This window comes from Lepidothrix coronata, unplaced genomic scaffold, assembly GCF_001604755.1.
Source record: "Lepidothrix coronata isolate B3197 unplaced genomic scaffold, Lepidothrix_coronata-1.0 Scaffold102, whole genome shotgun sequence".
NCBI classification, from domain to species: Eukaryota; Metazoa; Chordata; class Aves; order Passeriformes; family Pipridae; genus Lepidothrix; species Lepidothrix coronata.
Window position 1 is genome coordinate 1,713,846 of NW_016690282.1, and position 17,132 is coordinate 1,730,977.

The 17,132-nt window shown below is 45.3% G+C and overlaps 1 protein-coding gene across 9 annotated transcripts in view; it reads left to right on the forward strand.

Moving 5' to 3' along the window:
• The window catches only part of RBFOX2 (RNA binding protein, fox-1 homolog 2), a 173,671-nt gene extending 158,475 nt beyond the window's left edge, over positions 1–15,196 (forward strand). For 4 of the 9 annotated variants that reach the window (XR_001876191.1, XM_017823352.1, XM_017823358.1 and 1 more), the window contains 4 exons: positions 1,660–1,702; positions 6,646–6,734; positions 7,679–7,751; positions 8,861–15,196. Coding sequence is in view for 8 of the 9 variants with exons in the window: in XM_017823352.1 (XP_017678841.1) it covers positions 1,660–1,702; positions 6,646–6,734; positions 7,679–7,751; positions 8,861–8,905 (250 nt within the window). In the remaining variant the exon portion in view is untranslated. The other 5 variants (XM_017823353.1, XM_017823354.1, XM_017823359.1 and 2 more) reach the window with 2 other exon arrangements.
• Positions 15,197–17,132: the final 1,936 nt, after the last annotated feature.

Consider the following 17,132-nt stretch of genomic DNA (forward strand, 5'->3'; position numbering starts at 1 on the left):
TTCCTTTTGTGATATTGTAGGTCATAGCTCTTTGGAGCTGGGGAAGTTTTGTACTGGGTAGTGGCACAGTTGTCAGCATGAATTTCGCATTCCCATTCCTTTGAAGGTGCTATTCCTGACATTTATAAAGAGGATCCTGGGGTTAGACTCAGGATAATGGATGGAACTAGCTTTTGGATTTTGTTGGCTTATGTAGAGGATCAAGTCTTGTAGAGGTGCTTTTCCCAGCCCAGGTATACCAGTTGGAAGATGTGCTCTCTGAGCATAGAGATACTGGGTGCATTTCTTCATTCTTACATATACTGTTATGTGTGCAGTCCTTTAAAAATTGATCTGCCTAGTCAAGTGTTTCTTTATAAAACTGTGTCAAGGACAACAGAAGATTGTGGGTTTTCCTGTTTCACGCCTAAAACACTAGCTTTACCCACCACTGACTTTGCTACAGCAAGTAACCAAGAAAATGAGTGATGCTTAGTGCCTCTTCCCTCAGTGTGGCGTATAAGAGTCTGCCACATTGCCTCTTCCCTCAGTGTGGCGTATAAGAGTCTGCCACATTGAAAGGAAAGACTGGCCAGGGTTACTCCCTGCTTCTTTTGAGAAAGCTCCTTCAGAGCTTCTGTTGCAGGTGGGGAGAGAGACTTAACATGTTTTAAGGACAGAGACTTCAGTAATGAAGAATACCCATAACGACTTGGTGCTGCAGTGCACTACCATCACGTAACACAAAAGCAAGCCCCCAAGTCAGGTTAGAACCGTTAGGTGGACTTCTGATGACTGCTGTTGGTGGCTATGGTCTCTCTGTCAGAAAGCAGGCTGATAGAAGAGGGAACTCCATTAAGGTAGATGGTGGTGCTTTTTCCTATGTTATTGCTGCTCAAAGCCCTCCAGTGGAGCTCAGGAAAAAGTTATCATAATCCAAACTTGAAATTGCCTTTCCAAACGATTTCTTTGTCACAGGTGGAATGATTGCAGTGTCCCTGTGTCCCACTGATTTGTCGTGCTTTTCACTGCAGTGCTTCCATCCCTCTGGTTGGTGTGATAGACTTGTCCAGATTTTGGAAGGGATGGCAGAGGATACTTCAGTTAGGACTGGGGGGAAGTTAAATTGAGGTTCTCTTAAGATGCCTGAGCCCATAGGGTTGTGTGAAGGAAGGGTAGAAAAAGGAGCTAAGCTGGCAGGGAGTGGTTAGTCATAGGCAAGATGGAAGGGAAGTGTCCCAAGTTTGGGCTGCTTTTTCTGCATATATGCTACGCACCGATTTCTCATTTTCCTCCTCCTCCTTTTCCTCACTCCTTTTTTCTTTCCTGGGGCAACCATCCTGCTAGCCATTTCTTCTATGAAGAAGGCATTCCATCTGTTGTTGGATGCGTCCCACTCTGGCAAGACACCTGAATTGATAAAACAACCTGCCCCAGGATGCAGAGGGCTTCATTTCGGATCATAAGAAAGGTTATCTTTCTTCTACAATGGGGTCAATCTGGGTGGTGGGGGGGAAACCCAAACAAACCCACCCATGCGAAGACCGCTCCTGCCTGTGAAAAGCGTGCTTGCATCCACTGGAAAGAAAAGGCTGGTGAGCCCCGCTGCGGGCTGTTTGTATGATTGTTTCTTTCCACAGCTGTGTTTTTTTGAACTGCTCTTCCTGTGTTCTGTTATAGAATAGTCTTACAGGAACCAATCATTAGCGCTAAAATACCTCAGGTAGGAGTGCCAGTGTGACCTGCCAACCAATCAGATTGTGGATTGCAGTGGAACAAACTGAATTATACTAACCATTCCAGCACCACATTAGAGATGGGAACAGAGGCTTTTTTAGGGCAGCGCAGACTCACGTGTGATCCAAGCCCCCGCTGTAGCAGGGTGGCGTGTGTCCAGATTTCATACTGAGTGGCATTTCATTCAAAATAAAAAAACCCAAACCAAAACAACAAAAACTAAAAAAAACCAACAAAACATAAATTCAGTGGAAGGGTTAACAAGGTCATGCTTGTCCCATTACCATGTTAGAAGCACCTGCTGCAATGGACACCGTTGTCCTGTCACCTCTTTTAATTCATTCATGCTCATTCCTGGTGCACATATGCCACCCTTCTAATACAGAAATACCAGAAGGGGTTCTAGCCCTTTCTGCTTCTTAAATTCTGTTATATGGCAGTTTGGGGGTGGAGAAGACACATTTGAGAGATGACAAATAGAAGATCCTAAAATTGGGCTCGCTGCCTAAACTTGGCAGGTGGTCGAATGTATCTAACTGGTACCATAAGTTACACATTTCTCCAGGGTTATGTGTATGCTTGTGCCTTAGGGGTATTAAGGCTCTTTGAAGTAAAGAGGGCCAGCAACATACTTTGTGTGCCTGTCTAAGGCAGGAAGGGAAAAAAAAAAAAAAAAGGGAGGCTTATACCATAGGATACACTGGCATAGTAAGCTGTAGTGTTGGATTTCCTCCCGCTCTCTTTGGATTGATCACCTAATATGGACCTGAAGAGTGGAAGAGAAGATGGACTTATTTTGAGCTGAATTGCATTGTGCTCATTTATTTACATTAACATGCTCAGTAATTGGAATGCTGCTTTAGTTGGGATTGCAGCTTCCTGTGTACGTTGTTCTTCCATGTTTGTATTATTTCAGAGAATATAAGACAGTACTGAAAAAGCTGTCATCTAACATTAAAGAAGGAATTTTAAAAAAAAAAATTGCTTTGTTGATGAGCCAAGGACAGTAACATTGCAGAAGAATCATTTTAAATTTGGGCTTTTGTGAATACCTGACTAATACAGGCAGTTGAGGTCTGAAGGCCCAAGTGCTACATGGGGAAAGGGTTCAGCATAGTCCCGGCAACACTGGCCAGATAGCCAGAGAAAGAGAACTTTGAATTAATATAAGCAACATCTAAGCTTGTGTTCCTCTCTCACATGTTCCCCAGACAATCCAAAAGCCTGTATAATCTTGATTTACACAGTCCTTTTGGTTGTTACTGCCCAGTAAAAATTCATAACCCTTCTCATTAGTTCCTGTTTCCTTGTGTAGGCAGTGATTAAACTGTCCCAGTAATGGAAAGGTCTCTGACTTAACATCTTTGCAAGCAGCTCAGACAGACTCATCTCTTTTGAGATGAGGCTAAAGATTTTAAAAAACTGAACCTAGGTGGGCAACCTGTCCCTGTGGAATCAAATAGATTGGAGCGGGAGTTTGCATGGCTGTCCTGAGTTTCAGGCACTCTGTCACTCAGTGGTGTCTTCTGTTGCAGTTTGGCTGTGTGGCACTGGAGGAATGTGGGGAAGCTAGCAAGGGCTTTTTTTTTTTAAATAATTATTTATTTAATTGGTAAACGTGATTATTCCTCATTATTGCAGATGCTCTACTCTGTTATAGTTTATATTTACTGGAGTACCTGAAGTGAGTGGCACCAGAAATCACTAGGGGTTTTAGGACTATGCAGCTGAGGTTACAGATGAGCTCTGCATATCAGTTAAAAGTTCTATGTGAACAGGAATAGCAGGAGAAAATATCTGGTGCATTGGACAAACTGAGCAGGGCTTTAGATGCATTTATGGAATTATGTAGGTGGGCACTGGGTTATGGAGAACAGGAGCATCAGCTGGATGAAGCAACCTGTACAGTGTCTGCTTTGCTCTGTACAGGTCCCAGAGCTTGGTGAAAGGATTTATGAAATAATGAATAACAGTTGCAATAGTTCCTCCTCTTTCTTTCACCCTGTTTTGGTGTATTTGGACCTGCTGGTCATGCTGAATACATCCCTGTGTCAGAAGTCTCCCAGCTGTCCCCACTCATTGCTCCTATGACAGGAATGCACCATGGCCATTATAATCCCCATTTTTGGTTTTATTTGGAGTACACATAAGTAGACTTTGCAGATCGCTTTGAACTGAGCAGGTCTGCCTGTACGTGTGTACCTCTATCCTGAGATTTTTTTTGTTTTTTTCCTTTTTTAAATAACCAGTAGCTTCAATTTTGCATCAGTGCATGGTTAAAAAGCAATACACGTCAGCTATTTCTTAACTTCATTTCTCCAATGAATTATTTCTCCTGTTTTTTTTTTTTTCTTTTTGTTTGTTGTGCAGTTGACTGAAGAAATGTTAACATCCCGCTCTAAATCTCTCAGTGGAGTCTCTGTTCCCTTCTCTGATATAACAGATGGGTTATTGCTTGTTATAATTATTAACATTGTGGTGTGGGACAGGGCTAGGGTGGGAGCCATTTTGGGGGGCGAGGGCGGGAGGCTGCGGGAGTCGTTAAGGTTGGAATGTTAACTCCAGTGGTGACTGACTGTTTCCGTAATAGCAGGTTGTTGTGGCTGCACGCTCTAGTACTTGAGGCTGTGTACTTCACTGAGCTTGTGGTAGAGCCTAGGGCGAACTGCTGTCCCAAGAGAATGCTGGGATGGATAGAACTAGCCAATATGAGTCTGAACGTGGTGACTTTGCTGGTTGTTCTAGCTCCAGATGTCAGCATGCTTAGTTTTTAATTTTGATTAATAAATGTTACGCCATTCCCCCCCCACACCTGATTCCAACCCTTCTTTTCTTCTTCTTCTTCTTTTTTTTTGTTTTGTTTTGGTTTGTTTTTGTTTCGTTTTCCTTTATGAGAGACATGAGTTAAAAGATAATTACATGATAAGCCTTTTTGGTTTCAAACTGCATCTTGCTGTCATGTTCAGAGTATGTGCCAGGCACATTTGAAGTGGCTTCTGATCAAAAATGTGACTGGCAAGTGTGGGGCAGGGTGGGAATCAGGGTGCATGCTGAAGTCAGCTGCCCTGCAGAGGGCGGTGCCAGGAGAAAGTACCTCTTAGCTGTGCCCAAGTAACAGATCAAGGGTTCAGGAAGCTGATAAACCTAAGGGAATAACTCAATAACAATGATATGAAGTCTTGTTTTAATTTGGTGAGATCTCTGAAGGTTTGGTTTGGATTAAGGCTGCGCCTCATTGCAGTTGCCTCCATCATGTTTTGGAGGTGGAAATAATGGTGCAGTGATACCATGACAAAACCAAGCTAAGGATCCCCAAACCATCAATCCACAATGCAGAGTTTGAAACAGCCAAGTGAGATTAAAAGGGCAAAACTGCAACGTGACGCCTCTTCCAGGTCATGTGGTGATGTTTCACAGGTGTAGATATGGGTTACTTTTTCTTCTGTTAACTAGAAAATTGAAGAGGCTGCAGGTCCCTCTCCTCTGGAGTAGGAAAGGGTCTGCAAACATGTTTTCGATAGCGTGTTAGCCTCCATGGGACTAACACGGGCCCCACAAAAGCAACCAAAATTAGTTTAAAATCATTACTTCTAATTTAAAAACTACCTAGCCCCAAACTGAGCACTGCTGAGCAAACACAGTTCTGTGGTAGAGCTGATCTGGTACTCTTAGTTACATATGTGCAAAGGATATATAAGTGGTAGAGGTATGTTGAGCTGATTCTGGAGGTGAAGAGCATAACTCTGCCTTCTGCTCCTTCAAAACCTGAAATGTCATTTGGAAGAAAAAAAGAAAAGAAAAGGCCAGAAACAATCTGGAATTTTCTGATTTTTTTTTTTTAATGGCTCATTGTGTTTCAAGCAAGTCAAAGCCATGGTTCATTTACCATTCCCCCTTCCCCTGTAAGTTAACAAAAATGTGTTCAGAAGTGTCCAGTAAGGAGAGACCTAACCAGGGCTTCAGAGTCCCCTTTGCTTCCTGCTGTGCCACCTTTGCCCCTGGTCTGAAAGGTGGCTGGCCTTGACCCTTCAGTACTGCAGGGTGTGCAGAGCCTGGGCCAAGCCTTGCTCTGCCCCAGGAGCTCCTTGTGGGAGTTCCAGGAGAAGACTCACAGGTCTTTCTCTGAGTCAGGATTCATGTTTTGCCAACACAGCTGTAAGCACATTTTTAGTAACTACCTCTGCTCAGTGTAAGCCCCTTTGCTACAATGTGTAGCACGGGCAGAAAAGCAGCAGCAGTACAGACTGCTCTGGAATAATTTCCCTTGACCTGTGTCCTTTTCATATGGAGGGGAAGGTAGAACAGTCTGATTGGCTTCCTTGTCAGTTTGCTTGTTGACAGCCCTGAACCCACTAAGGACTGTCTTCTCTGACCATCTTTTCCTGACTGCTCTTTTGCTTCTCTGGCTATTGGTACTTTTGCACATGTGGACTAAATTAAATTCTAGTCTTTTGTGTTTTCCAGGCTTAAAAAAAGAGAGGTAAAAAATAATAATAAATAAATGCAGGAATTTCTCTTAACGGTCCCCTTTCTAAAATACACACTTCACAGAAAGTGTCCACCTCTAATTTCTCCAGCTTAAGAGGAAGGGACCATTAAAATTACGTTACATGCAAGATTTCAGGTCTATTCTGGTTTTCAGTTCCTCCATGCCAAAGTGCATTTTCTGCAGGGTTATAACCATGCTTAGTCTTCTTCAGTATATTTTTTCTGCTAAACAGAGTAGTGGAAGAGCCTCCCTGGTCCCTCTAAGGAAAGGAATATTACATGAGTTAATGGGTGATGCTTGCGATAGACAAGACATGGGAGCTGATGCAGTTTGAAATACTTCCTCTCCTTGTGATGTGTGTGACTTTTATTTAAATTTTTTTTTTATGCTCTGCGTGGGTGGACAGGTATCTGTAAAGTCAGTTCTCTTCTCTCCTGCAGGGTGGATACGCAGCCTACAGATATGCACAGCCTGCTACTGCAACAGCAGCCACGGCCGCTGCAGCCGCTGCAGCAGCTTACAGCGATGGGTATGTAAGGGACAGGTGTCCATGGGGGTTAGCTTGCTGTGCTCAGGGATTCAAGGAGCATCGATCCATTACAGAACTTCTACTTCTTTCCCCCATTTTTTGGTCTTTCTTGCACTCGCATGCGCACACATGCATGGACAACCCAACACAAAAGACTTGAATGCACGGTTTGTCTCTACTCCCAGACTCCCAGTATTGCACTCCGGTGTATGTGAGCTGGCACAAATCCTAGCCTCTTCCCTATCCTTGTGATTCTCTGCACAAAGGAGGCAGTGTGGTTACAGCCTCAGAGTCAGAGATCTGGCTTTCCTTGCTCTGTGACTCTGGGCAGGTTGCTTAATCGCTGGGTGCGTTTCTTTCCCCATCCATAAAGTAAAAATGACTCAGCTCATGCAGTGCTCTAGGATGCTGTAACATGCAGCTCTGAATAGATACAAAGGATTGTCATCATCAGAGTGCTTGCCTTAAGATTTTTCATCTCCTGTGCAGTGAGGCCGTGTTTTAATCCTAGCACATGCGAGACCATTAAAGTTTATGCTCTCTTTTCATTATGGAGAATCCCTCACTGCTTTCCATGTAGCAGCTGTTACCGTGCCAGTAGCGCTAGCGCCAGCAGTCACTCTCCTCCCAAATTGCATCACGTGAGGTAAGGGATATACTAGCTGTCATTTCAAAGGCAATGACCTCTTCCCTACAGGTCAAGCTCATGGCTTCTACCATATCCCTCCATGCAGGCCGTTCTCTTGCCCATCTCATACCGATGCATGGCAGCATGCCCATTGGTTCTCTTCACAGAGAGGCTGCCTGTGTGTGCATGTGTGCATACATGTGTGTGGAAGGGCATGCTGCTTCTTCCATTACCTGTGGTCAGACAGCTATTTCTCTGCCCCTCCCGAGTGACTTTTTTTTTTTTTTCTTTTTATATCTTTTCTCCCTCTCTTCAGTTATGGCAGGGTGTACACAGCAGATCCTTACCATGCCCTTGCCCCTGCCGCTAGCTACGGAGTTGGCGCTGTGGTAAGTGGGATTTTCTTTCTTGTGCTGTTTCTCATTTCCACTGTGGGGAACAGCTGTTCACTGGGTACAGGGCAATGAAACTTCACCCAGAAAGACTTTTGTGTTGAGGGAGGAGGTTCTTAGCTGCAGTGCTGGGTTCCCAGTTGTTCTGCATTCATATGTGTGTGTGCACTAAGAAAGGAACCAGGTTTTAGGAGGCCAGTTATTACTTGGTCTTGCACATCAACTAGTACAATAAAAAATGAAAATTAAAACTGACCAGAAGTGCCAGGAGCCAGAACACTGCTGGTGAATCAGTAGAACTGTATCAAAGTGATATATAGAGCAAAAATCAGCAATAGTTTGAGATTCAAGACGCCCTTTTGTGCCATTTTCCATTGTAGGAAGCAAGGGAATAAGTTTTTCTTGTGACATCTTGCAGCAAAGCTGCTTCACTTGGTTCCCTCTTCCACTAGTGGAAGGATGCGGTGTCCTGCCTGCCAGCAGTAGTTATGCAAGGGTAGGAATGAGGTATGCTGGCATCAGAGACGAGTGGAGCAGCTTGGTGAAAACACACGCTTGCCCATCTGCTAGCCAGCGCAGTAGCTAAGTTGTTGCAGAGGCTGGAATACAAATGTGTTCAGAGAAAAAGACACCTAAAAATAGATAACTGCAGTGTAACACCTCTGTTTCAGCCTCAGCTCATCATGTGGATTCTTTTTAGGGTCAGTGAGGGAAAAGCAGGTGATTCTAGAGTACCTGGTCATCATATCACCCTAAGGTGAGGTAAAGAGCATCCTAGAAGTCTTGGTGTCTGCTATCTATCTATAAAGGCAGCCTAAAAATGTAGCTTGAGATTAGGACTCATGACTCCCCTCTCTGGTACTGAGCTCCCTTCCACTAAGACTTGCCAAACTTCACCTCCAGCTTGGCTGGCCATGAGCATGTTCTCCTGAGCCACGTCTTTGGATTTGCAGACAGAGTTCTCTCTTGCTTCTTAGAGGTGCTGATGGTGGTGGGCCAGTGCCAGGACAGGTCCATTGGTCCTTCCAAAAGCATTTGGGTGCTGTCCTAGGTATCACTTCACAGTTCTCCTAACAACCTTTTCTTCTCCCGTTTCATTTCTACAGGCGAGTTTATACCGAGGTGGCTACAGCCGATTTGCCCCCTACTGAAGTGACGTGAGCCCCCTGCAAGTGGGACAGCCCCCCCAAGTCATGAGGCCTGGCTATTGCAATATTTACTAGTAGAGGAACTCTATAGCAAGTTGAGGAGGAAAAACAAAAAAACAAAAGAGAAAATACTTTTTTATACCTCACTATGTTCTTTGAATATGTATTTTTTTTTCCTTTAAATTTCTGCCTTTAATTCTTTTGTTCCAAAGATTGTGCTTTTTTTTTTGTTTTGGTTTTTTTTTTGTTTCATTTTTGGTTTTTTTTTTTTTTAAACTGTGGTAAAAATAATGCATTTCCGTGTCTGTATGTTGGTGCATAGCTTATCCTACCAATCACGGAAAAGGCAATTAGTGATAAGGAAAGCGGTTAGAAACTGATATCATGCAATTAATCAGGAACACGCAGACAGAGTTACTTCCCTGGGTCTGGTGCTTGGTGCCTGTGAGACAGAAGGACGTGAGGGAGAAGTCTCCACCTGCTGTGTTTCTGGTCTGCAGAAGGAAGCACTCTTTGGCTGCGGCTGGGACCTAAATGCTGGTGGGAAATAGTCATTTACATTTGGAAATGGGGGAAATGCAGAGACTTTCCTCGTTCCTGTCATCATCTGACGCGCACAGGTTTGGGACAGCTTCAGCAGTGTCAGAATTTTAGACTTCACAAGAGAAGAGTCCCTCAACCTGCTCTAAGACTTCTGCTGTTATCTGCTGTATAGGGGACAAGACTTTGGAAGAAGTTTTTGATGAGGATGACCTTTCCCCCACACACAGAACTTTTACTAGCTGATCGTTGTCCATTGCTGGTGGCTATAATTATCTTAATTTTCATTCCTCCTTTTCAAGATCTTTCTCCCTTGCTGTCCCATTCCTCGAGAAGTGGCAGATGCAGTGCAGGATCAGGCAGAGTACCTCTGCTGCAGACAGCAAGTGGTTAAACTTGCAGAGGTGAAGCACGTGCAGCCTTGCAGAGGAAGAAATTTAGCAGAAGAGTCGAGCATGGCAGATGCTCTGAGGCCCAGCGTGCAAGGTCTCTGCTCCTGTTCATCCTGAGCTGCTTAGGTGCTTCTGCAAGTAATCTATTTCAAACAACATGAGTAAGGTAAAAACAGTCATGTATAAGCTACTTGAGGTGAGGGACAAGCATGTGGGTTTGTGTGGGGGAAGAGGATCTTTTATATCTAAATGTGATCCTGAAGTGGTTTTGTTTCTGGCAGAAGCAGTTTGTGCAAGCTCTGAGTTCATAGGAACTTCCTACCACAAGCTATGTCAGGCCCTTACATAGCTGCATTGGAGCCCCTGGGTTTGTTTTGCCCAGCCTCTCGTAGAAAGTTGTGCACCTGGTCTGCTGAGTCCATATAGACACTACATATTAGAAGAAGCATAGAGATTATTTAGCAGAAGGCTCCACAGCTCCCAAGACCATCTCCCTTCTGCTCCCACATACATCAAATTCGCTGTGTTTCAAAGATAGCACATTAAGATGACAGTGTGAGCTGTGGTGTGATGGGGAGTTGCTGCTCTCCAGACCTCCCTGCTCAGCTGCTGGCTCTTGGAGTGCTCCCAGTAACCCCAGTGGTTAGAGGCAGGGCTCACCACCTGGTAGAGAGGTGCAGAACCCTAAGTTTATTAGGCTGCCTCGACTCCATCAGTTGGTGCTGGGGTGAGCCACTGCCCCCAGAAGGGCGGCTTGGAGTGTGGGTTTGTTGGTGAAACCTTTCCAACTCCTGTTGTACGCGTGCTTCTCCATCCACCACTGATACAGAATAGGAAACTTCCTGCATTTAACACTAAGCAACATCACCAAGTGGAGGTTCCGCTCCTGGGGAGGTGTCCTGGCCCAGCCACACGCAACCACACATGTTTTTAGCTCTTCCCCAGTGACACATGGAGCCTCTCTGTGCACAGCACCTCTAATGGGAAGAATGGGGAAGCCATTAGTTAAGCTAGAGATGCTGAAGCAATTGATTCTATGGAGGAATAGACAGATAAAGAGGACACCAAACTGCCAGCCTGTTGGCCACTTTTTTTTCTGGTTTTATTGTTGGTTTTTTACTTTTTTCCCCCCAAGCCAAAGTTTGGTTTGTTGCTATTATGACAATTTTTTTGTTGTTTGTATATAAATATTTTAGCTTGAAAATGGGGAGGGGGGGGGAACAGGGTGTTGGGGCTTTCACAAAATCTAGGAAATGAGAGGGACTCGGAGTGTTTGGGGGCTTTTACTGCCTGAGTTGGGGTAGAAGAGGGAGGACTTGTGGTACAAATAGTTATATTCAAGGGGAGCCATTTCCACTGAAGGGCAGCCAGGGTACTTGAGGAGCTGGGATGCAGCAAAAGCCTCTACTGGACTTGTTCTACCGCTGTAAATGGAGGGCCTGAGTGAGGCCATCCCTTCCCATGCCCCCAGGCAGTTCCTCAGGCAGCAGGTCTGCAGGCTGTGGGCAGAGGAGCGCAGCTTGCAGAGCACCCCTGGGGGCGCTGCGCCCCCCCCCCCTTGCGTTCAGTTCAGCTGGTTCTGACTGTGGCTCCTGAAAAGCTGGGTTCTCCCTCCCCGAGTGCCCTCCCCTGCCCCGGCAGTGCTGCCTGCAATCCCTGCCTGCCACTTGGCCTCTCTGGAAGTAGGGAGGCCAGCCCCATTTCTGCCTCCGAGCAGAGTCTATGCATGGCAGCTTCAGCCCGCCCGAGTATATTTTAGGAATGTGAGGGGGTTAGTGCAGAAGCACCCAACCTTTGTGGGGCTGTGGTCCCCTGATCTCCGAGTAATACCTGCTCTAAGACCATCCAGCCTGATTCCTCTTGTACCTGAGCCTGGTCTGCTCTGGTCACTCCCTGCCAGGATCCTCTGGTGCGTTAACCAGCCAGTGTCTCCATGACTCCATAGTTAGTGCTGCCAGATCCCTGCTAAGGGAGCTTGCTGATAGCCCAGCTTCCTGCTCTCAGCAGTGAGCTGCAGAGGGGACACTGGGACACTTGCATGGCTGGGGGCCAGAAGTAGCTCACTGGTTCTAGGTGTCCGGAGCACCGGACCTCCCAAAAACTTGCATGCCAGCTGGAATTTTGCAGCAAGGTTTCTCGAATGAGTGTTGTGCCATGACAGGAGAGCTCTTCAGCCTTTCTTCCCTGTTGGCAAACAACAGCTCTGGTTTCGCTCTGATGTGTTATAAACTGGCTAGAGATGCTTTCAGAGTAGCCAAGCTGTGGCTATATCCATCTTCTGAAGAAGTGAGGACAAAGCCTATATCTCCCTATGCAAAATGAATTACGTTTAATAAATTAAACTGGGCCCTGGCTTATTTGAATGATGGCAGCTAGTGCTTGCCCCTGTGATGGGTCTGCAATCACAGGTCCCTTGCAAAGCAGGGTTTGGCTTTCTGAGGGAAACCACACAGGCAGCATGGCAAATAGCTTGCTGTTTGTCACCTTCTAGTCTGGTGGCATCTGGGATTCCTCTTGATGCAGAATAAAAATGTTTCTTTAAGTGTAGCTGTTTGTACTGTCTTGCAATAGGTCTGGCCAGCACATGATGATATACTGATAAAATTTTGGTTTGAAGAGTTGATTTATTTAATGTGCTGGTCTGTATTTCATTGTGGGTACAGTTGTGCTGGTACAAAGATGACTTCTACTAGTATAGCATATTCTCAACTGGGAATAAGTTGTATTGGTGCCCAGCACATTAGCAAACTGTTATCCCTGTCCCCATGTTTGGGAGGCTGCTCTGTTGTAGGTGGGTTAGCTTTTCTAAGAAAAGCCATGACAGGACCTGGAGGCAATGGGGAGCTCAGTATGAGCCTGCTATAGCCAGCTTTTCCCAGGTTAAGCAGTTATGTGGATCTTGTGTCATGAGTTCAGATAGACAAAGCCATGTTTAAAGATAGCTGTGGCTTGGCTGTTTCAGTGCCTGAGAGGGAGCAGACTTGCCCAGCAAGAAAGAGTGACAGCTCTGGAGTCTGAGACCTGTGTTTTGGGCAGGGCTCTGTCAGTGATCCTCAAGGGCCACCGTGGAGCAGTTGTGTTGCTACGTTAGACTTCGCTTCCCCGTCCCTAAAGTGAAGTTGAAGTTTACCCCCTGTTCTTACCTGTTTTGAGACATCTGTGGATGTGAAGTGCACAGCAAGAGCTGAGGAGGTTTTTCTGAATAGCTGGCTCAAGTGCTAGTTGTGGAATGGTTAATGAAGCCATTTCCCTGCCTGAAAAGAGACACTGGCTGCTGGGCTTTCAATTCCAGCACCCAGAGCTCCATCAGCGGGAAATACAAAGCAGAGCCTCCCAGTTCTACCCATGTTTTTCCCTAGCCCATCCCTATATGTATTTTCCCATCCTGGCTGTGAAGATGGAGGCAAGTAGAGAACAGATTTGGGGAGCACTTAGGAATTTAATAAAGGGAAACTCAAATAACAGCTCTGGGGAGTGCTTTTGCTGAGTCTAGCTCCAAAGGGAAAGCGCATAGGCAGCATGGCAGAGGACCTGCTGCCTGTGACCCTCCAGCCTGGCAGGGTGGGGGAATGCTGTCCTTGGTGCAGAGGGGTGATTTTTAAAGTGTTTTACCTGTTTGCACTGTTTTAAAATAGGAGGGGGGGGGAAAACCAACATAGTGAACAAGAAAAACATCCAATGTAAACTTCTTTGTGTTTTTATTTTTGACATGCTCTTGGATAATGTCAAACATTTTGTAGTATACACCAGTGAGACTTGATTCTTTGTTGCATAAAACACTATTTTTTGTGATGTTAATGTCTGAAAAGCCCGTTCCCTCCACCCCCACCTTACTGATTGCCCTCTCCGCCCTGCAACCCCAGTAAACTTCTCTTCCACAATGAAAACTCCAGTCAACAAGGCAAGCAGGAGTCTGATAGCAAGAGCATGAAATGGGGCCCTTTACAAGTAGGCTCTGGGGTTTATCCCTGGTATGCTTCGCTCTAGCCAGGAGTTGTCAGGATAGCCCCTGTCCCTCTGCAGTGCCTGCATCGATGGCAGCCTAAATGGGTCTTGGGATGTCCAAGTCCCATCTCCGTTGCCACTGCTGACCCTGGAAGGCAACTTCTTGCCAGCGGCTGCCAGTGCTGCCAGTGGTTGTCCTTTCCAGGTATCGGGCTGCAGCTGGTCCAGGCTTGTGCAGGAGATAAGCTTCCCATGCTGCCTCTCAGCTCATGGTAGAGCAAGAACACATCAGCCAAAAATCTTGCCTGATTTCACCAGGAGATCGCTGGTGTCTAAAGCCGTCCACCCAGATACTCATTTGGCTGGCAGTCAGCAAAATGCTGGTTAATCTTGGGAATGCTTTTTTTATTCTTTTTTGTTGTTATTCCGAAGTGGGTCAAGAAATCTCTTACCAGATTCCCAGTTCTCTGCTGGTGGAGGGGCTTGTTGATTCCCCACAGAGTAAATTAGAGAAATCAGGCCTCCCGCATTAGTAGTCTCAGTTCTGGTCATGTTTTTCTATTTTTTCTGTTCACAGTATTTTGTGTGTGCTGCGTGTGTTGTAGTTTTGGCAGCTCAGTTTGGCTGCATTATCAAGTGACGAAATCATCCTCTTTTACCCCAGGGGATATGATTTGGTTTCGGTTGTTTTTGTTTTTTTTTTTTAATGGGGTTTTTTTTTTGTTTGTTCGTTTGTTTTTTGAATTATTTTTTTAATATGATAAATCCTGCTTGTAAATAGCTGGAGCTAAAACCTGGGGCTGATAGCAAATGAGAACCAGGGCTATAGAGTGATACGGAGCTGGTGGAGTATTTTACTGACCTCACAGGCTGATCTACTTGAGACTTGCAGATTTTCAGTGCAAGGCTGAGACGCCGCAGCACCTCCAATGGCAGCGACAGACTTGCCCCTTCTTGCAGTCTCCCCAGCACCTCCCATTGCCAGGTACCGCCGGGGAACAGGACGTGTCCCAGGTGGGATGCGTTCCCTTCCCCTGGATCATTTCCTAGGACGCCCAAGCCGCTTGCCCAGGGTCCCATTTCCCTGCTGACTCTGGAGAAGCAGTATCTGCATCCCAGGGCTTCGTGACAGCCTCTAACTTCCCGCCCTCCCTCGTTAAGTATCATATTGTATAGTAGCTTTCAGACCATACAGTATTCATTGGGTTATTCCTATTATTATCAAGTAGCTGGAATTGTGAAGGTTGGAGTAGTTAGATCTTTAGCTTTTATTCCTTTTTTTTGTATTACTATCCATGTGTATAAATTATTGATCATGTTGCTGGCTTTTATAAACTCTAAGCAAGGGGGGAAACCCTTCCTAACCCTTTGCAAATGGTAATGAAGCACTGTTTTTAAATAAAAGAGAGAAACACCAGTCTACTGGCTCCCACGTGTTGTCTGTTTTTCAGTGCATCTGGATGAGTTTTGCTGGTGCATCTCCCTGACAGGTAAAACGCGAAGAAGGGAAGCTGGTGTGAAGAATGAGCTGGGAGATTGGATCTTCTTAACAGTGATAAAGGGCAAAACCTTGGCAAGTCATGCTGGCAAAATCCCAGCCCCATCTGTTTGTACACTGAGCTCTCTGAAAATCCACGTTCTTTCCCATTGCTGCTTATTAGCAGAAAAGGGCCATTTGTTTGGTATTTGATAAGGAGCCTTTTTTTTTTTTTTCCCCCTCCTCAAGCTCAATCGCTGTTTGAACCTGTTAGTGTGGAAGGAGAGACAACTGTTTCAAATTACAGTATCGGCATTTCCTTTAATGCCTGTGTAGCCAACCTCACTCCATCTGTGTTAGCACAGGTTTAATAGTTAACATACACAACTGGAAGCTGCTGTTACTGTGTTTGGTGTAAATTTCCTCTGGGAGTTTGGACATGTCTTTTGATCACTGCTCCTGTTTTCCTGGTTATAGAAGGAGGATCACTGCAGACAAGCAGAAATCCATTCATATCCTACAAAGTATTTAGAGATCCTGCAGTGAAAGATGTCATGCAAATATAGATCCATATAATCAGGTGCCTTTTCAGCTGAAATGATCCTAAAAATAACAAATAAATCCCTATGGCTAATTGGAAGTAATTGTGGAAACAATAACTGAGCAAAATGGTACAGCTAAATATGGCTAGTACAGTTGAGGCTGGTGCAGGATTTTATTGCTTTTGGAAATACAAGGTACCAGGAACAAAAAGGGTGGGATAAGGTGTGTCTCCGGGTGGTAGGATTGTCAATTAGGATGCAGGAAGGCATGCAAGCTCCGTAAGCATTCCTTCCCAGTACTTACCAAGGATATGTTCCTGTCAGATGATCCTCATTTCATTCTAACAATAACTCAAGAGGATGTTCAACAGTGACTGCTAAAATTAGATGCCTGGAAATCAGGGCTGAAAATTGTTGAAGAAGAGCTGGTTAAGGGATTCTTCATCAGTGAAACTGGGAGTGGTCTTGAAAGGAAGCTTGGCTGTGCTGGGAGAAAGGCATTGCAGAGCTGCTTCAGAGGCAAAGCAAAGAAGCTTTAGGTCTTCCAGCCTACCTTCATTTCAAGGCAAAGCTGTAAAATGGCTGATCCTGGAATTCACTAGTAAGTCAGTAAAAGTGTTGTAATATTCAGCATTTCTCAACATGATTTATCAAAAGTAAAGCTCATCAGAGGAAGCAGAGATTCTTTGAATGCACTGCAAGTTGGTTGAGGAAGTGAACACGGCTGATTTAATACATTCCCTTTCTATAGGCTGTAAATACTTATAATAGATAATAGACAAATCACACAAATCACAGCTGATCACAAGCCATGGTGCTCATTTCAATGTGTGTAGGTAGCATCAGCTGAGAGTGACAGTACCACTGTCACATCAGGGAAGAGCTGGGAGGAAGGTTTGGTGACAACCTGGATGTGGGCTCTGGGGTTTGGTGCCAGCCCAAGGTCCACCAGCATGGTTACTGAGTGAGAATCCCTGTGCCACACGGCCATGCTTGGCAGCTGCAGGGTAGGATATAGTCAATAAATGGTAACATTTGCTGGAAAGCATTTGGATCACATTGAAATGATTTATGAATTCAAACTGAATTTGCAGAAGAGCTCAAGGGTGAGGTTAGCGTTACTGCTAAGGCTGCATCTTAGGCTGGCACTGACAAGCTGCATCAGGAGATTTGACCCGAAAGCTCAGGAAGAAGCCCTGATCCCTGTGCCAGTGGCAAAGCTGACTTCTTGTCAGGATTTTGCTGCTGGACTTCTATTGGCTCAGGGATGGCATCCTGAGCACCCTTTGATAGGAGAGCTTAGCTTAGTAGCTGGTGTGGGAGGCAGAGTTATT